Source organism: Lepidothrix coronata, unplaced genomic scaffold (assembly GCF_001604755.1).
Source record: "Lepidothrix coronata isolate B3197 unplaced genomic scaffold, Lepidothrix_coronata-1.0 Scaffold25, whole genome shotgun sequence".
NCBI classification, from domain to species: Eukaryota; Metazoa; Chordata; class Aves; order Passeriformes; family Pipridae; genus Lepidothrix; species Lepidothrix coronata.
The window spans coordinates 6748753-6769581 of record NW_016690205.1 but is presented as its reverse complement, the minus strand read 5'-3'; the positions used below and the strand labels follow the sequence as shown (position 1 = coordinate 6769581).

The 20829-nt window shown below is 46.3% G+C and overlaps 1 protein-coding gene across 18 annotated transcripts in view; it reads right to left on the bottom strand.

Moving 5' to 3' along the window:
• The window catches only part of JAKMIP3 (Janus kinase and microtubule interacting protein 3), a 69111-nt gene that overhangs the window by 19719 nt on the left and 28563 nt on the right, over positions 1-20829 (bottom strand). For 7 of the 18 annotated variants that reach the window (XM_017809204.1, XM_017809210.1, XM_017809211.1 and 4 more), the window contains 13 exons: positions 13948-14163; positions 12304-12423; positions 11732-11878; positions 10857-10988; positions 10350-10385; positions 8888-8947; positions 7030-7158; positions 5486-5614; positions 3666-3749; positions 2981-3043; positions 2456-2554; positions 1538-1636; positions 1389-1448 (listed from right to left, as the gene is read on the bottom strand). In XM_017809204.1, the coding sequence (XP_017664693.1) occupies positions 1389-1448; positions 1538-1636; positions 2456-2554; positions 2981-3043; positions 3666-3749; positions 5486-5614; positions 7030-7158; positions 8888-8947; positions 10350-10385; positions 10857-10988; positions 11732-11878; positions 12304-12423; positions 13948-14163 (1374 nt within the window). The remainder of the gene's footprint in view (positions 1-1388; positions 1449-1537; positions 1637-2455; positions 2555-2980; positions 3044-3665; positions 3750-5485; positions 5615-7029; positions 7159-8887; positions 8948-10349; positions 10386-10856; positions 10989-11731; positions 11879-12303; positions 12424-13947; positions 14164-20829) is intronic. The other 11 variants (XM_017809208.1, XM_017809212.1, XM_017809214.1 and 8 more) reach the window with 8 other exon arrangements.

Genomic DNA, 20829 nt, shown 5'->3' with positions numbered 1-20829 from the left:
CATATTTACCAAATAAAAAAGGTGACACTGGATCTATTTTTACCCAAAAGGGAGTAAACACACAGCTACACAGGACAAGATCAAGCTCAGCACGAAGTGCCACTGAGAGAAGAGACACAGTGTCCATCCCATGCACAATCCTCACTTTGCCAGCCAAGCCATGATTTTGGGAAGCATTTGTTGAGATGTTGGCTATTCCATCCATCTTCTTTTGCTTTTTAATAAAATCAAAGTAGTGAAACTGGGGTTTGCATTTCATCCCAAACTTCAGTCTGACACAGATACAGCAGGAGAAGGGAATCCCCTCGGCTGGGCCTTGCTTGTGTCTGGACCCAGAGCAGCATCAGCCCACGGGGCCGGGGGAAGGTGGTGATCAGGGTGACTGTGATGAGCTGCAATTCAAGGCACAGCCTGGGGACAGTGACAGTGCTGTCCAGCAGGGATAGACCTGTAGAATCCCAGACTGGTTTGGGTTGGAAAGGACCCTAAAACCCATCTCATTCCAACTCCCCTGTCATGGGCAGGGACATTTTCCACTAGCCCAGGTTGCCTTGGACACTTCCAGGGATGGGGCAGCCACAGCTTCTCTGGGCAACCTGTGCCAGGGCCTCACCACCCTCAGGTACTTATAGTTTTGTTACTTCCAGGCTGCCCTGCAGCCCTGGGAATGGTGTTTCCCTGTTATCCAACCTGTCCAGAGGCACAGGGAGAGCTGGGGTGCAGCCCGGGTGCAGAGCTGTGAGAATGGTGGAGATCTTTCTGCAGCCCCAGTGAAGGTGGTGGGGTCCCCCAGGAGGACCCCAGAGTGGATGAGGGCTCTCTAAGACCCTGGGCTGGAGAGGGCTCTGCTTTCCTCAGCCCCTCACAGCCCCAGGTGCTCTGCTGAGAGAGGAGAGCGCAGGAGAAGATACAGAAAGACACATGGATCTCCCATGCACACAACCATTTGTGTGATTAGTCACTGCCACTTGCTGAAGGAAAACACTTGCAAATTTCTTATTATTTGCTTACCTTTTGTTTAATATCCTGGTTACTATCAGGGGTTTATAGGTCATTAAACAAAATTAAAACACGCAGCTGCTGAAATGCAAAAGCAAAGCAAACGCAGAGCAAGCAAATCAAGAAACCATGTGACCAGTGGCCAGAAAACACCAAACACCAACGTTATTTTCCAAATGACAGAAATATTAAGAACAAAATGGTGACGTTGAGCCCCTGTGTGGCACTTCAGCAGGCTGGTAACAAAACCTTAAAAAGCCAGAAAATGCTTCGCTCGCAGCCCAAACAGAGCAGGACAGGCTGTGCAGCACCAAGCCCAGGTGGCCTTGCTCGCTTGACACGAGGACAAGTATTCCCCAAAGCATGCACAATTTATTAAAGGAACATACACTTACGGCGTTATCCCCTAAAATGTCCAATTTTTTCATCAGCTCTGCTACTACTATGTCCTGACAAGAGAGAAATGGAGAACCAGGAGTCAGCACAGTGTGTCTGATTTTGTTTAGGGAGAGGAGGATAGGAAAGGAGAATCCCTTACTGTTACACCTTCTGCCTCGCAGTACACCTGGAGGGGGCTCTTCCCCTCTGTGAACGGGCCGTGCAGGAAGTTGATGGCAGGGGACCGTCTCTCCCTCTCCTGAAAGGACAGTAATTCCTTGGTTACCCCCTCTGGTGTGTCAGTCACATCACGGAGTCATGGAAGTGTTTCGGTTGGAAGGGACCTTAAACACCATCTCATCCCACCCTGTGCCATGGGCAGGGACACCTTCCACTATACTAAGTTGCTTCAAGCCCCATCCAGCTTGGCCTTGAACACTTTCAGGGATGGGGCAGCCACAGCTTCTCTGGGCAACAATAGATTTCAACAAAACTATACCATAATAAATACACAATACAGATTGCATTGAAATTTTGTTTGTAAGTGGCTGCTTTGTTAATGTCTCCTTGGAGAATTTCAGAACCAGTTTCCAAGAGCTCTCGGGTTCTGTCTGTACAGGTAGGGATACAGAAAACAGAAGGCTCAGGGGAGTAACTGCAGTGGCTACTTGATTCCTCCTGTGCAAATTTAGCAAGAGGTGAAACACTGTGATCATTTTTGGCAATGAAAAAAATTCCTTTCTATTTTTCTTTCCCAGGGATGATCCATTCTGGTTTTACCTATTTGCCTTTTCAGTACAGAAGGAGAACAGTAAAATGCACATTTACAGCATGGGCCAATTTTCTGGATCTTAAAACTACTTAAGCAGTAACACTGCCAGAACAATCTATGGTGAATATCAGTGTTGATTCCTGGTTGCTTGGGGTTTTCCCCTTTTATTAGCACTTTGTACCAAGGCCTGTGGCCTCGCTCAGTGCAGTGTGTCCCTCTCCAGACACCCCTGTTCCCAAACCACCAGTGCCTCCGGCCCCGGCTCACAAAGCCCAGGGCAGGACCGTGGCTGCCACACGTGCTCACTTCCAGCTCCAAGATCCTGAACTCCAGAAGCTCATTTTGGTCCTTCACGTCCTGGACATCATGTTTCAGACGAGCTTCCTCGGCTTCCATCTGTTTGATCTGCAAAAGAGACAAAGCAACTCGTCCTTAGCACTGTTAGCAGAGTCACTCCTGATCCACTGTGCACTGACCCTGCTGGGACAGGGCTGGGGACACTGGGGGCTCAGCCCACCCCCCTGGGGGCAGTGGGAGCACTGGGGGTCCCAGCCCACCCCAGGATCATCATGAGCAGGGACACGTGACCCCAGTCATGGGGGGACACAGGGCTCTCCCCTAGAGCCACCGTCCTCACATGGCCTCGCACCAGACACGTGTGGGCCAACAGGGAATGTTGGAAACCCACTTCTCCCCAGAGGTTTATATGGATCTTGTATTACACATAAATTATTGCTACAGAGCTGTGCAACACAGATTAAAATACTGCCCTTTCTGCATCCCTTCAGCTACAAATATTATCGGAATAATACAAATAGAAGCATTGAACACCTTTTCTACAAGTTCCTGATTTCTTCTGTAGAGTGCTTGCTTCTCCTCAATCCACTTCATGTCCTTGGGAAGGAAAGGACCAACACAGAAGGTGAAGCTGGCAATGTTTAGCACCAACACAGCAGCAAGTATTTCACTAAATCTCACATATAGAAGGACAGAGCAACACTGCATGGAAAACTGTATTTTCATTGTTTCCTAAAATAACTTCTTAGGCTAAACTTGGCCATCTTATTTTAACGGAGTCTGTAGTATGCAAATAGAATGGAAACATTCCAGTGATTAAAAAACTTCTTCAGATCAAAAATTTGCATTAAAGGGGATATTTCCAGCTATGTGTCTACTATTAAATTTCTAGTTTGCTAAATACAAATGACATATTTCTGAAGATCAGGCAAAATAAACCTTATTTGGAAATTAATCTCTTAGTCTGAGGGACAGAACACTGTTTATCAGCAAGGGCAACAACAATAGGAGGTTAAACTGGAAAGTCAACTATGAAATGATTTAATATTATTTTGAAGTTCTCAAAACAATTTTCTGTTTATTTTTTCTTTTTGTTTTGGTTGGTTGGTTGGTTGGGTTTTGTCTGGAAAAGTACTACAAAAGCTGGAAGCAACCTGGGAACATTTCTGGTTCCCCAGCAGGGAGGCAGGGCAAGGGCTGGAGTCATTTGTGGTGTTACCTGTCCCTGCTCAGCCAGGGCCTTCTCCAGGTCTTCTATCTGAGCCTGGGACCGGTGGATTTCTGCTTGGAGCTGCTCACGTGTCTGTGGGATACGACGGAGAAAGAAAAAAAACAACGAATCAATAAATAATACAAATTTCTCCAAAAGACCAAAGCTAACGCAGGTACAGAAAATACTCAAAACACCAAATATTTTCAACAAGTGATTTTTAAAGTTCTTTGGCAGAATGAACTTGAGCACACAGCATCAGCCAGGAATCAAATAAAGTCTGTGAGGTGGGATAATGATTTTGAGATTTAAGTCCAGATTAACAAAACAGTGAAGCAGAGGTGGCTCCTCATGGTTGGTCACGGCAGGCTGCAGCCAGCAACCCCCCTGCTCTGGAACAATGAGTGTAAAAAGCCATTTCTCTACGAAAACAAATGAAAATTAGTATGCCACAGTTCTGGGCACACCTGGTTCCCTTAAATTTGGGGAAAGTTAAAAAGCTCAGGGCAGACCCCACATATATAACATTGGAGAACGGCAAATTCCATTGACTGTTGTGCCGTTACCACCTTATCTATGATTTACTGCCTTATCTATGATTTACTACCTTACCTGTTTAGTATCTGTTTAGGGTCTTCCTGTACTGTGTGTCATTGTTTACTATACTTGTATCTTCCTGCTTATGTATACAGACAACACCTTCCTACACATTTGGAGAATAAATGCAGTTATTATCAGCTGCCTTATTCATTAAATAGTTTTATAGAACACTTTCTGTCCTCAAACCGTTTCTCTGCTCTTTATCCTGTCATTGACACTGAAAATGATCTTGTTTGCATGACCTACACTAATCTCTCTTTTTGCTCACTATGGAAAAATTAAAATCAAGTCACTTTTCCAGTTGGGCATATCCTGGTTCACTATGATTTTCATTCCAAGTGCAATCCCTAACACGTCAGAGCATCCCAGACATCAGTTCTGGGAATATGTCTGGGAATGTCAGTTTTCGTGCTTTTCACCTTGATCTACTGTAAGTGTTCCTGGATAACACCTTCACACAACAGATGTAGGATCAAATTAGGGCTCTGCAGGTGCCTTTCTCCTGTTAAACATCAGCTGTTCAGTTTGAACCCCTTGCCATGTGCAGGGACACCTTCCACTAGCCCAGGTTACTTCAAGCACCATCCAACCTGGCCTTGCACATTTCCAGGGATGGGGCAGCCACAGCTTCTCTGGGCAACCTGTGCCAGGGTCTCACCACCCTCACAGCCAAGAACTCCTTTCTAACTCTTTGGAACATACAACAAACTCATAACAAATGCAATACTTTAGCCCAGCTGTCAGGAGCCTCAGGGGCTGCATAAGCACATGGGCAGGCAGAGCAGCACAGGGCATTTTGCAATTTAATTAAGAGAAAAAAATCTCAGCTATAAGCCTTCTAAACATTTCATGAGGCATCATGTAATCTCTCAGATCCCAGAAGGAATTAAACACCACGCATTATACATTTAAGGCTATCTGTCCTAGTTCTTTATAGAAAAAGAGCTTAATTTCAAGGATTTCCCGTAAAAATTTCTCTCTGGATTTCCCTTAAACTTATCAGAGATGAAAAGACTCAGCTGCAGCAATGGTGGATCCTCAGCAAACCCTTCCTTGGGAGGCTGGTTGGAGTCAGAGACTCCAGAGACCCCCAGCCAAGCCTCCCTGGCTGACTCCCAGCCTGGCTGCTGCAGGTGTGATTGAGAACAACCTGAGCAGGTACAATTGGACCTCTCCCCCACCCTTACAATTCCAACTCTTTATGTTCATGTAATATAAGCCATGTAGACCTTAACTTCTCGTTCTGCATCCAGGGTCCCTCCGACCTGCTCCTGCAGCAGGGCATAGGCTCGTTGCAGGGCCTGGTATTCCATGGTTAGCTGCCGGAACCGCAGCTCTGTCTCCTCCTTGGCCATGCCCTGCAACCAAAACACAGAGTGGATTAGGCATGTTTTCTCTAAAAAGTGCCAAAATGATCACTTTTGAAATGCAATTTGGGAAGCACAGCACTAAGGATTTTGTTTATGTGCCCTCAGACTACTTCTCTTCTCCCCCTAAACACTTCCAGAAAATGAAATACAGAAATAAAAAGATAATCCCCTGCCTTAAAAAGATAAAAACTTGCCATCCATGTAACACACTAATGATGCATCACCCTTTCTTACTGTAACAGGGAAAACCATCACATTAAAGGTGAAAACACAACTTTCTTGAAACAACAAAAGGTTTCCAATCTGAGGAGGAAGCCAAGCCTGACAGCCTCACTCAATTATTAAAACACGAATCCAGAGCTAATACTTGTAGGAGTGGTGACAGCAACATGAAAGGAGCCCTTCATCTTCTTCACCCTCCTTACAATATCCAGCATGAAATGCTTTCATGTCAGGCTGGCCAGAATATTTCACTCAAAATGAAATGAAATTACACTGCTGGGTGCAGGCACCAACTCCCCACCAGCTGAACAGGGGAAAACATGAAGGAAGGAAAACCAAACAGGCTCATGCATCCACAAATGCATTCAGATTCCTGCAGTGCAGCACACACCTGGTAACCATCACAGATCTCTTATGATGGAGACAGGGATTGTCCAGGTTGCCTCTGACAGATCTAATTACAGCCCATGGCACAGGTGAACGGGCAGCAGAGAACCTGCAGCCAGTGCACCATGGAAAGGCTGCACCTCATCAGTGGCAATTTTCTGCCTGTTACAAGATTCTTGTTAAACCCAGAACCATGTAATGGTCCAGTGATCTGACACACACTGAGGAATACATTTGTATGGAAGCCTTGTAAAATACCAGGAATAATAATCTCTTTGATTTGTATTACCTTTGTGTACTCTGCACTGAGAGCTCCAGAACAGCCCAACCTCCATAATCCAGTGAGGAACCAGCCTTTCCCTGGACGATGGAGCTTTAGGGGAATGCTTCCTGCTCCTTCCCCAAACACAAACCTCATTGCTCTGGGCCGAGGTCAGAATGGCAAACAGAAGGATCTGACCCAAACTACACGTGCCCAAATCTGCAGCCAAGCTCAGAGTGAACAGACCTCCCGAGGATTGTCTGACTTTTCAGCCTTTTTAGACCTCTGACATATAAACCTGCTGTAAATTTAATATCCTTATGAGATATCATTTCCAGCTTGGCTACAAGCTGTGAAATTACTGAAGACCTGAGTTCCAGAGATACCAACCAACAAGCACAGTATCAAATTTAATATAAATGGTTAATTTTTTGGTCTGAGGTGAGAGAGGAATGATAGAACAGACCAGGAATTCCATTAAAAACTAGCAGTGAGTTTGCAAACCAAAGTAACATGGATTTTTGATGAGTACCTCTTCTAAGTCATCCTCAGGAGTGCAGGGGGTCTGGTCTGTCCGGTCAGTTTGGTAGGAGATGGAGGAACCATCTGACTCCAGGGAAGCTTCGTCATCGTAGCCGTAAAATGTCTCCACAACTGGCTTCTGGCAGAGACAGAGGTCAGGGAATGTGGCCAAGCCATGGGCCCTGCAAGCCCCTGAGCTGGGGACAGTACTGGCCCTGGACACCTGGATTAACTGTGCCTCTGTGGGATCTGAACATTGGCACCTGGGAGAAACCTCAGTGCCAGGCTGTTGGGAATTCTCACTCTGCTGCTCTTTGGGAATTGGTGCAGCTCTTTACACATGAATACACAGAAGTCTTTTCACCCCATGCCAGTGACAACAGCTAAAATGATTTAAAACACTGAACTGCCATATTTGCCATTAGGTATCACAGTGTGTGACCTCACAGCCCTTGCCTTTCTAAATGTATTTTCCTCCCAGTTTCTCTAAGGCCAAGCACCCTTTTCACCAAGTGTTCACCTCAGCATAAGGTGGGACCTGTGCACTGAAATGCCTTTTAATCCATCATCATCACCACGATGTCCCCCCTGTCATCACCACAACTGTCACATGAAAACTTAAGATCTTCAACAAGTATTCTATTTGAAAATGTGAATTTAATCACTACAGCAGTGTGTTTATGGTTTGAAGAAATCCACTTTTCCATTCAAAGCTGCTTTTTGTTTAAAAGAATGAAGGGAGTGGTGGTAAAGGAAGATTTACCAGAAACACTTGAAAGCTAAAGACAACATTTCACAGATCAAAAAATATTTTTAATTGATAATTTACAAAAACATATCTAGATTTCGGCTTTTTGTCTTAATTTGCAGTGGGTAACTTTTGAAGGAGAATCACAGAATCCCAGACTGGTTTGGGTTGGAAGGGATCTTAAAGATCATTTAGTTCCAACCACCTGCCATGGGCAGGGACACCTTCCACTAGCCCAGGTTGCTCCAAGCCCCATCCAACCTGGCCTGGGACACTTCCAGGGATGGGGCAGCCACAGCTTCTCTGGGCAACCTGTGTCAGAGCCTCACCACTCCCACAGCCAAAAATTCCTTCCCAATCTCCCATCTAACCCTGCTCTTTGGCAGTGGGAAGTCATTCCCTGTGTCCTGGCACTCCAGGCCCCTGGTCAAAATCCCACCCAGCTTTCAGAGAGAGACAGAATGTGGCCCTCTCTGGAAGGCCTGCCTGCCATGTGCAGGATGACAGGAGTTATCTCCCATCGACCTCAATTAGTTATTTATAGATTAATTAGCTCCAGCCCCACCCTAATTTTTCATCTGTAGATCACAGAGTGCTCATAGTCTCTGACATTAAACCTTTCTGTGCCATTACAGTGTTAATATTTACATTAACACCCTGCCAAGTTCTCATTAACTAACATTCCCTTTTCCCTGAGCTCCAACCACGGCTTCTCATAACGGGCAATTTTTGCATGTTACTAAACATCACCATGAATTATTTAAAACATACACATGTTTTCAGGCAGTGTCATTAGAAGATCATTTTGAGATGTGTTAATTCATAAAATCTGTCTCCTCCTAAAACAACCACATCCCACCAAAGTCCCACAGGGTAAGTCTAGGGCATGGAAAGGCTCAGAATGTGCAATGCAAAGGGGTCCCCTGCCCCTCCCAGATTTTTCCAAAATATCCCAAAATGGTCTGTGAATGTCCTTGAACTACGTCACCCAAATTTAGGCTTAGGACCCATTTGCATACCCTTCAGGAGAACATTCCTCCATGTGGCCCTGAGGTACCTGGAGCACCCCAGAACCAGCACTGCCCATCAGCATGTCACTGTACAAGCTTTTTCTTTTTACCTTAGGAATTCTTGTCATTTTTTTCCTTTGCTTCCTGAACCTTAACAACTTATCACGTTCCTGCAAGAACCAGAGACATGTGTTAGCTGTTTGCAGAGAGCTGCTATTCAAATTAACCACATCAGTGCTGGGAGCCATTGGGCAAGCAAGAAACAGGAATGTCACTGCTGGACACTGTCACCAGGCATGGGTTAGTTTACTCCAACATCTTTCAGGTTTGCATATACAAGTAGCTATTGCTCTTTATGAAAATCTAACTAAAATAAAGCTGATTATAAGCAACACAATGCAGTGAGACCTTGGGCTGCTCCGTGGGTGGCTGTAGCACTCCAGCCCACGCCCAGGTTCTGCTCTCTCTGCCAAGAAAGAGAAGCAGAGACTGGTCCTGCTCTTGGCTCTGGTGGCTGTTGGTGCCTCTGGAAGGTGCACACACACAGTAGCCCCACTGCACAAAATTCAGGGGCTGTTTGAACTCAGCACTTTCAGAGTCAGCTCCGTCTCTGCAGGTTCCTAGTGACCCTGGGAAAAGGTTTGAGCACTTACTGCTGCCAGCATTTTTTTCCAATCAGAGGAAATCATGGAATCATCAAATCCCAGACTGGTTTGGGTTGGAAGGGACCCTAAATATCACCTTCTTCCACTCCCTGCCATGGCAGGGACACCTTCCACTAGACCAGGTTGCTCCAAGTCCTGTCCAACCTGGCCTTGGACACTTCCAGGGATGGGGCAGCCACAGCTTCTCTGGGCAACCTGTGCCAGGGCCTCACCACCCTCACTGGGAAGAACTCCTTCCTCTTTGTGGAGTCAGGTCGACTTTTTACAGCACTGAGAAAAAAGTCTCTGTTCTAGACTGCAAATCCAGGCAAAGCCCAGAATTGTAGAGGGGAAGTTCTAAAGGGAAAACCCTTAGATCTTTCATTTTAACCAGCTGGTAGAAGGATGTGATGACATTGTGGGACACTGACAATGTGCCACTGCCATGAGCCCGATGGCAAATCCCGCTGTCAGCAGCAGTGGCAGAGGACAATCGAACACTCATTGCTTGGCAATGGGGAACAGGACATCCCATCAATACCTATTAGTGCTTAACTCCACAAAGTCCCTGCTGGTCATAACAGGGATGACTCGGGCAAGGGCAGGGACTGAGCACAGGCCAGTGTGGGTGACACAAAGCCAGGGGTAACCTGAGTTAAAAAATGCAATTTCCATGTGGCAGAGCTGTCCTGGACATGGCTCTTGGCCACTGAGGCAGGTGGTGGGATTAAAGCTTTTCTCTCCACTATCACTGTGTTTTTCTCTGGTGAACAACTGCTGATACAACATCTACATTGAGAAAACAGTGTGCCAGCTCACTGCTGAACAGAAATAGGAGGGAGAACAAATATTGTTATACTCTGCCTCCTTTCCACAGACAGCAATTTAAAGTGTACAAACATGGGGAGGAAGTTAATGCCATTCTTACCATGACACTCTTCACATAGCCAGCAGTCTCCAGGGTCTGATAAAAAAGAATGAAATAATGTCAGTAAGTGGACAGGCTTAAAAAGAAAGGAAAGAAAATTATTTTCTGGAGGAGTATTAGTATTTTGGTGCTTTCTGTTTCCAGAGACTGAGAATGTATTAACAAAGAAGCAAACCCTCTAACCCAGCATTGCAGACCACCCTCTGTACACAGGAATCTTTAGCCCCAGTGATGTCTCCAGCTGAAGGAGCTCAGACACTTTCCCTCACAGGTGCTGGATCTGGCCACCAGACATGGTTCTGTCCTGCCAGTGCAATGCAGATGGAAAGGGTTTTTCCAAACATCACACCACAGATCAATTACTTTTATTACCACTAAGCACAGAAATGCCTGCCAGGTTCCACTGCTGTGCCTGTGGGCTCCCAGGACCCTGAGCACCCCTTGCTTAGGCTTCCTCTGCCCTGCCCTTGGTCACTCTCCTGTGAGAGCAGCATTGTTCCATCTTACCTTGGAGAGTTCATCAATGATGTTTTGCTGCTCAACAACTTGTAGTCTCAGGAAATCAACTTCTCTTTCTTCCTGGCTGTGGTCAAGGTCATTTAAGGAGCTTGGTCTCCTTATTGCTCCAGTTCTTTGCCTCTAAAACCAAAAACCACAGGGCAGATGAGGAAATGATCAGGAGGCTTTGCCAAAGGACTTGTCTAACCCTTCCCTGTACAGTGAGTGGTGCATGTCTGTAATGGTTGTTCCGGCAGCTCTCCTGCTCTCCTTTTGTTGAGTCTCACACCCAGGTTGCAAATGTGCTGGCTGGTCCTGCTCCTCTGATTGGAAAAAAGGGCAGAGTCACAAGTGCAGATTTCCCAGGCATTACTAGGTGATTCTGGCAGGAAAGTCAAAGCTGAATCATAGAATCCCTGACTGATTTGCATTGGAAGGGACTTTAAAGACAGTCCAGTCCTACCCCCTGCCACAGACAGGACACCTTCCACTAGATCAGGTTGCTCTAAGCCCTGTCCAACCTGGCCTGAAACACTTCCAGGGATGGGGCATGAAATGGGGAGATCTGTGCCCATGTGGAGGCTGAGCAGCCCCCAAGGGAGCAGTCACCCAATCAACATGTGCAAAGCTCACACCATTCCTTTCCTTCAGAGCTATTTGTCTTTGAGGCTAAAGTACATCCTACGTTGTTTTTTTACATTTTACACGTTCATGTAAAACCAAACATGTCCAAGGCACAAACCACTCCACAGTACAGCACATCTCAGCAAGTGCTGGAGTGGGGACAGTTTCCTATGGAACCAGTAGGTTTGGGATGATGCCTGACCCCCTCAGCCTCATCAGTTCCAGCCCCCCTGTTCTCCCAGGAGCACACAGACTCTCACCATCGCGATATTTTCTTGTGTCACGAATTTCAATTTATTTTCCATTCGACGTAAGGCATGTGACAACTCCTCATTCTTCCTACTAAGGCGTTTGTTCTTGTCCAGAATGGGCTTATACTGACTTTCCGCTTCTCTGAGACGTTTTAACTGAAAGATAAAGAGAGAGTTAACACCTCTGGAGCTTTTTCAGTGAATATATTAATAATTTTCTTTAACAATCCCACTAGCAGTATTTCCTCCTTGTGAAAAGCATAATTGATTAAAAACTCTTGGTGCTTTCCTATGGGAAGAGATCATTCCTCCTTCATGAGATATTCAATCTGTGAAACAAAGGTTCCATATGGGGCATGCATTGATTTTTAAAAGGAAATAAAAATAATTCCAGCTAATGCCACCTCAAAACTTCATTGTCATACAAGCCAAGAGGAGTGTGACATGGCACAGCACCGAACAGAGAGCTAAAGAGGCGCAGCCAGGATTTTCAAACAGCACAGGAGAAATATCCCGGTATTTCTGGGACAAGGCATGGCCCCGGCAGCACATCCCCCAGTCCCCATCCCTGCTGCCCTCACCAGCTCGTTCCTCTCCTCCGACAGCAGGGCGTTCCTGTCCTCCAGCTTCCTGATGATGCCGCTCAGCTCCGCGATTTTCAGTTGGAAGCGCCGGGCATCCTTTTCATCCAACTGCTGTTCCTAAAACAAAGATCAACTGCAAATAACTGTTCATAAGTGTACACGCCAGAGCACGTTTTCAAAGCTCAAACTTTTTCTTATCCCAAATCCAAACATTTCAAAACATTATCGGGCAGAGTGTAACCCATGGAACCCAAGTGACCATGGAAAGCTGCAGGATGAGACCAACGGAAAGTCAGGAGTGGAAATGTAACAAAGAATGCAAATGCAGAAGTATGTATATGTATATGCATATGCAAAGTCACAAATGGTAAACTTGGAAACAGAAAATATCCAACTGAAGGCCATGTTCCAATGATGCCACTGTTGAACTGAGAGCTTCAGACACATTGCTCACTGAGGTCTTGGCCATAAGAAAACGATATTAAAATTACTGAAGTACAAATGGGGAAAATTCATGAAATTGTGCCATTGCAAAAGCTCTTCTTCCACAAAGCTGTGACCTTTATGGGGTCCTAAAGGGTCACTTGTCACTTTACTTGAGTGAAAATGCTTAAATCAAATCAGAGAGGAATAGAGATATAGATAGATGTGTTCTCATTCAGAGAAGTTACAGCTGTTGACAAATGTGACGGACCTTTCCCCTTCTCTAGGACTTGTTCTGGTCTTTGGCAGAAGTTGAATATAACTCAAAGAGGCAAATTAGCGCCCACAGTGCCGGTGGCACTTTTTGGGAGGTCTAGGGTTCCTCATTCAACAGGTGCAGGAGAGGCTTGGGCCAAAGAATGAAATAGATAGGTTTGCTCATGTATAAATTTTACACTTGTACTGAGAAAATCAAGGTTCTTGCAAAAGAAATCTTGATGAGGATCAGCAATGAGGACGACCTGCACACGTCAGAGGTACGAGGTCAGTTACTTGAGGGGTTTGTCTGAGCAAAGGAAGGCCAAAGCAGAAGGGGGCCAGAGTTACATTGAAAAAGGCATTGTGGAAGGGTGACTAAAATTGAATGTTTTGGATATTGCAGAAAATAAATAGGAAGGAGAAGGTTAGGAAGTCTTTGATTCACTTTGTGGCCCACTGACAGCGAGAGCACTTGGCAGGTGTCCCGGGGGCTGTGGGGTTTCCATGCTCTCACCACCCCCATTCCCTCTATAACTGGCCTCGTCCATCTGCCCCCCGAGCCCCGTGCTCGCAGTTCCAGAGCTGCACACATACATCACTTGGTGAGAAATGCATTTGCATCATTTGTTGGCAGAATCGTGTCAAACTGTCAGACTAAGGCGGGTGGCTGAGCATGGTACAGTGAGGAGAAGGAGAGAAAGAACAGAGAAATTTCCCCCTGCTGACACAACCAAACCAAACCAAACCGACCAGGAAACAAAGCGACAGAAAGCAAAGGCTCTCCCATGACAGGGTCTGATTTGAAATCAATGGTTTGGATAAAGCAGGAGCACGGAGCGGGTGCCTCAGGCTCCCCAGCACGGCCATGGGAAAGCTCTTGCTCCAGGGAGCACTCATCAAGATTCTGTCACTTGGTGCCCTTTGGTCTCTGTTTAGGTGAAACCACGTGAAAGTGCTTACGGGGCTTCCCGAATGATCTGAAGCGTCTCCTGCACCACTTGCATAAGGAAGTTCCCGCTTGGGGCTGCTCAGATGCCGGTCAGACTCTTTGAGCTGGGAGAGTTGTTCATCTAAAGCCTCCTTTTGGAGCTGCAGTCTCTGAGCATGCCCGGCTCGCACCCCTAACTCTCTCTCCAGCACGAAGACTGCTCTGTCCTTAAACTTAATCTCCTCCATCTACAAGGAGAACAGAACACAATCACACAGGAGCAGCGGCTCGACAACAGCATCCCGGAGAACCCCTGCCCACGGAAACACAGCACCGCTCCCGGGAGCCAGAACATGGACACTGGACAGTGAACATCAGGCTCAATCACTTCAGGAACATCGCCCTTCTGCTGGGACAACCCAGAGGGAAATCTCTTTTTCGGCAGGAATTTTGTCATTAAAGTGATTCAGAAATACCCCATGCTCTTATCACCATTTCAGGATATCTTAAAAAAAAATTAAAACTTAACATTCACATGACAGTTTGATTAGCTCACTCGAACATTTTAATGATTTTGCAGCATTTTTCTTGGGCATCACCTTTGGAAATTTTGAATTCATAATTTTAAAAGAAAAATACTAAAATGTGAATATCCTTTTATTTGCAAAATATAGAAGAAATGTAATTTTTAAATTTTTTTCCCCGAAGGTCTCTCATGTGAGCAATTTAATCATTCCCTTCTTATGAGAGGTTTTGCTTATACATAATAAACATGCAAAATCATTAAGTGCTTAAATGACAAATGTCCAGTGACCTCTAATTCTCTTTTTCCCTGTTTGCCTGTGCTGAGGGGCTGTGCACATCCCATGGGATCAGCCAGGATACAACCCTTGTGAAGGGTGGTTGGGCCCTGCCTAATTATGGAAAATCCCTAATCCCAGCCCAAATTGCCTTGGGTGCCTGTGCTGCTGCACCCACTGCAGCAGGATCTGTGGCTCTTCCCAGCTGGATCACAGACATATACATTAAACATGGATGTAAAGCATTAATTATGCTCACACACTACATGTGGTACAGACACTGATTCTTTGGAAAGAAAGAAATCACATCCATCCCCTCAGGTGTCTGTGAGCTGGTTTCAGACACCATAAATACAAGATTTTTAGCATCAGTTTTTGAGACTTTAGACATTTAATTTAAATGATCCCTTTTTAAACCTGGTCTGCTTGAAATAAGCACATTTTGCCTTGTGAGAATTGTGTTAATACTTTTATCTCTGCTTTGTCTGTAAACTTGGAAAAAAATTACATTGGGGATCAACAGTCACTCCAAGGACTTTTTGGATACCAGTATGGCCCAGCCAAGAGAAAAGCAGGTGCTGGCAGGTCACACAGGTATCAGGAGAGTCAAGTGGAGCTGATGAAATGTATTTTGGGTATCACAGACTTTCAACAATGTCCATGAAGGCAGTGCCTGCTAACTTTGAATGAAACAAAGAGATGTCTCCTGAGCACCTGAGGTCCTTCTGCTAAATGCCTAATCAGGGAGAAATCTAAACAGATGTACAGATGACAAGGGAACACATCATCAAATGATTATTTGCCGAAATAAGCAGAATACTGGCTAGTTGATCCCTATTTATATGAAAACAAAGACATGTTACAACAAAGGCAACACATGAAATCGGGAGGAACAAAGAAACTGGAGAAAACACAAAACATTTCACAGCATTTCACTAATGGTTTGTTGTCCAGGAAAAAAAAAAGCAAACCCTAAACAAAATCACAAACCACAAGGAAACATCAGCATTCCCATTTTCCTTCATATCATTAAATTCCCATATGTGAAACATTCACAACAGTTTGGTGTTTGCAGCCCGTTACTAAACACAAATGTTGCAGAAACAGCACAAATGGAAGGAAGCATTTTCCTGGAAAACGGCATCCAGTCATTAATAAAATTAAGGACATGTACAGACAAGAGACCCCTCGGAACTCACTGGAATTGGTGTCGGTTGCCCAGGGTGGGTGCCCAGCCCGGCCTCATTCTGCGCTGGTGCTGGACTGGGGACACTCTGGGGCTCCTCTCTCTGCTCCCACCCCTGCCTGATGGCTTGGGTGCTTGGGAAGGGCTTGGGAAGGGGCGTCAGCATGCAGAAGCATCCAACCACCTGCGAGACACCCTGCGCCGCGGATATTCCCACTTTATTCCAGAGGCTGGGATGAATATTTATGCTCTATGCTAATTCATACCCAGCCGTGAGCACAGCTGATGCCAATTACACAAATACAGCCCCTGCAAGGTGAAATCTGCTGTTTCCTCCTCGTGCTCCCCAGTGCACACCCGGCGCAGCCCGACCCTCCGATGGCTTTAGGCCGTGACTCTTTCAAACATATCATTTCCATCCTGATTCAAACCCAATGTGCAGTTCCTGCTTGGGGAATTTCTCCCTGCAATGTTCCTGGGGCCTTTGCAAACTGACAGACGCTGTCAGAAATGGCCTTTGAAGCTCCCAGTGCCTGGGATCAAAGCCAGTCCCACTGGGCAGGGGGCACATGCAGAGGGGAATCCCTGTCCAGCTGGAGCTACTCCATGACAGACATGATTCCCAGTGTCAGAGCTGGTAGCTAGGACACATGAGGAGACCTGTCCCCAGCCTGGTCTCCAGATGGGACTGGTGGCTGGGTGATGAGGTGCCCAGGTGAGAGGAGATGGGTGGCTCTTGGGGGTGACACCCCTGAGAGAGGGCGTTCAGGCACAGGGGGCACAGGGGACACACGCCCTGCTCGTCCACCTTCCCTCCCTAGAGATAAACCCCACTGCCTCCTGGTGGGACCTGTCACCCAGCAGCAGCCAGATTCACTCAGAATCTTGGCTTGGGTTTAGAGGGACCCGAAAGCTCATCTTGGTCCAACCCCCAGTGGAACCATCCAGTGCCACTGGTCACTGCCATGAATGAAGTGTGGGGTGTCCCAGACCCTCTGGAGGCAGAAACCCCACATCCAGTGCCAGCAGCTTCCAAGCTCTTCCAGAGGCCCCAGTCCAAGCCCTGTGTCAGGTGTGTTGTGGCACAGCACCACAGCTACAGCTCAGAAGAGAGGAGGATCACAGAGAAAAATGTTTTTTAAACTCTGGCCTGTGAGACACCAAAGGAATGACTCAGAACTAGGAGGTTCATTGACCTTGTTAAGTGTAGGAGAAATGTTGTCTGGCTTTTAATATACAGCAAAATCCTCCAGTCCAGGTTTTAGTCGGAAAAAATACTGTTGGAAACGAGGGTCAAATCACAAATGACTAAAAAATGCCCAGCTGGCAGAATGAATGACTCCCCTTGAATGCTGTGTGCACCTGCAGTGTAGGTGAGTGTTGAGCCACCTTTATAATACCAAATATGGGGATTTCTCACCACAGGAGGGAATCAAAAGGAGAAGATAAAGACTAAATCAATCACTGATAAAATTAATATTTAAAAAGTCAGCTTCCTACCCTTTCATCTGATCCCACCCTTTAAATCAGACATCTTCACTAATTTACCACTGTCTGACAGGGAGCTCAGGGTCTCTGTCTGAGAACACAGAGGTTCAGAATGGTGCAGAAAACCTCCATCTTCTCTTTGGCTGTGAGATGGCACTGCCATGAGGAACCCGTGAAGATCTCAATGAACAGTGGTCTTACAGAGGTAATGGAGAAAGTTGTTAAAGCTTTTTGTAGTCATCATCAGCTAAAGTTTATCTAAATTGAAAATAACCACTACTCAGCCTCTAATAAATCTAATACACTCAGTTTTTCTGATTTCTCAGTACCCTGGTAAAGGAACCAGGAGGAAGGAGGTTGCAGTGGCCATGGCTGTGCAGAACTTCTCCTTCCTGACCAATCTACAGCTAATTAAAATTTAAATGCTTTCCACCACATTGAATTTTGGTTCCCATCAAGCAAACTTCGAGGTCAACTGATCACAGGGAACCCTCTTGACTGAAAGCTGCCTCCCCTGGCTGTGCACACACTAACTCAGGGAGTGCTCCTGAGCATACAAATGTAATTAAATACATCCACGTAGTATTTTAGGCTGGTTTAAAATGCACAAATTGAAATTTAAAACTGGTTTACTAAAATTAGAAATTCTCTCGAAAGGAGGCCGTTCCACACGTCCTCGTTACCATCTGCAAGGGAATTTCATCTCTTGCAGCACCATTGCTGAACGTTCTGAGCCAGGGACAGCTCAACTGGGTTAGCTGAACGTCTCCGGGGAGCCTCACGCTCAGACTGTACAGACACAAACAGCACGAGCCATATGTGCAAACACACAACACGAGCCCAGAACAGCCTGAACACACATTTTGGAGAAACACATTATTCCCTTTCCTGTGCTGTCCACAGTGCTGAAAGATGCTCAGCCCTCCCGCATGGGACTGGTCCAAAGCTGTTGGATCCACGAGTAACAGTCACCCTGAACCTGAAAATAACTACAGTAAAGAGCTGGGATTTTTATTTGGTAAATACTCAGAATCACAGGATCATTTGGGTTGGAAAAGCCCTCCCAGACCATCGAGTCCACCCTGTGCCCAATCCCCACCTTGTCACCCAGCCCAGAGCACTGAGTGCCACGTTCAGTCCTTCCTTGGACACCTCCAGGGATGGGGACTCTACCACCTCCCTGGGCAGCCCCTTCCAATGCCTGACCACCTTTTCCAGGAGGAAATTCCTCCTGATGTCCAACCTGAACCATCTCTGGCACAGCTTGAGGCTGTTTCTTCTTGTCCTGTCCCTTGTTCCCTGGGAGCAGAGCCCAACCTTCACCTGGCTCCCCTCTTCTGTCAGGGAGTTGCAGAGAGCGAGAAGGTCTTTTTGATTGGTCACAGGCTGGACTCGGTGATCTTGGAGGTCTTTTCCAGCCTTAAATATTCTGTGATTCTATGACTTGGAAATGAAGAACTGAACCTATCAGACATCAATCACTTCAAAAACAACCTTGTGCTAAAGGGCCTCACACCATTGCAAAGCCAAACCCAGACAAGCACAACTCGTTTTTCTCTACTCTGATTAAACTAAAAAATAACTTTTTTCCTAAGCATGAAATTAAAATTCGCCTAAAGGCTACTCCCTCCTTGATTAAAACAACTAAATAATGCATTGTACACAAACCATGATGCTTTTAAACCCTGAGCTGAATCTTTGGGCAGCTCAGGGCTGGCCCCTCAGCTGTCAGTGCCATGGGATGCAGGTGTGATTCCAGAGCTCTGTGGGATGGATGGACCTGCTCAGCTCCAGCTCCCCTGTGTGTCTCTGCCTCACTGCAACCCCACTGAGGCTCAACGACTGCACTTTATGGCTGGGTCCTCTCTGAAAAGGAAGGAAACACTGGTTTCCAGTGATAGTTGAAGTGTTTTGGTAATTGCCTCATTGTCATAGAGAGCTTTTATCACATGAGGCAGCACCAGCCTTTCCCCCAAACATCAGGGCCCTCCCTGCAAGGTGCCAGGAGCCAGCAGTCCACACTGAAATTATTTCTGGTTGAGTCAATGGAGCTGAGAGTACTTGAAGCAATCCAGGAAGCACTCAGGGCTTGGTGAAACCATGGCATCAGGTAATTTCATTAGTGCAGTTTAACTAATCTCATTCTTTCTAGCAGGAATTAAAAAAAAAAAAGTTTGATTTTCAAAGGCAATTTAGAAAACATACCATCAAACCACTCTATTCCTTTTAACTAAGACCATATTTATTTAACAGCTTCTCCATTAAGGGCCATTAGTGGGGACTTTCCATGTGATGCAGCAAGTTTATTTAGGATGTCCATTAGCCACCCTTTCACTGGGATGTATGAAATCAATGCACCAGCGATGAATGGTTAGAGGAAGGGACTTACTCTGCAGGATATTTGAACAGCATCAACAGATCAGTTGGTTACAAATTATTTTAACATCCTCTCTTCATAAAAATAAAATAATCTATGAAAAAGACTTAACAACCTAAAGTCTGAGAGACGTGGTGGCTAAATAAAGGTAGGAAACACTCTACTAGTGGTGTGTCAGTCCCTGCCAGGCTCTTTGGGTCATCAGGACACGGGTGACGCTGTTCCAGCCCTGGGATGGGTAGGAGGTTCTTCCAGGTGGTCTCTGCAGCAAGGCCACACTGCCAGGCTTTGATTTGGGGCCAGGCTGCAAGCAATTTGAGCATTATTAATTGTTTTTTTAGGATTTGGATAATAGCCTAGGATCAATGGCTTAGGAGAAACATGGATGACTTTGCACCAGGACACTGTGTGGCAAACACAGAACGATGGTGACATCACAGAAATACTGAGACAAGACCCAAAATACACACGATGGCAGCATGGCTGTCTTCCCAGGTCCTTGGGAAAGGCAGAGGGAGTTCAGGGATACACTCCCTGTGCACTCACAAGATGGGAGTCCCAAGGCAAGAGTCTGAGACAGCAGTGAAGAATAAACCACCCTGAACCCCAGGAGGTGCTGGTGGCCTGCCTGGCTCTCATGCACAGGCTCCCTGTAAGGGAGCTCCCTCCTGCAGGAAGTTCCTCCCTTTTCCAAGGACCATGATCCATTTCAATCTCCCCAGCCAGTTTCCAAACATGCTGGAGGTGCATTCAAAAGCACAAGAGTGAAGCTCTTGCACCTGAGGCTCCGAAGCTGGATTAGGTGAGTGCAGGCTGAGCCGCCCCACACAAAGGGCCTGTGAGGATCAGGGGAGCAGGGAAGATGAGGATCCCAGGGACCTGCTGGGATCAGGAGCCTGTGGAGTCAGGCAGGAGAACCAGCCCTTGTCCAGGGGAAAGCCACCAAGGTGGGTATGGAGAGGAATTCCCCCTGAATACCTTGCTGGGTATGTAGGACTCAGGGACGCAGAAGAAGAGCATTTTGGGTTTCTGTAGGGCTCATTATGGGATGTTCACGGGAACT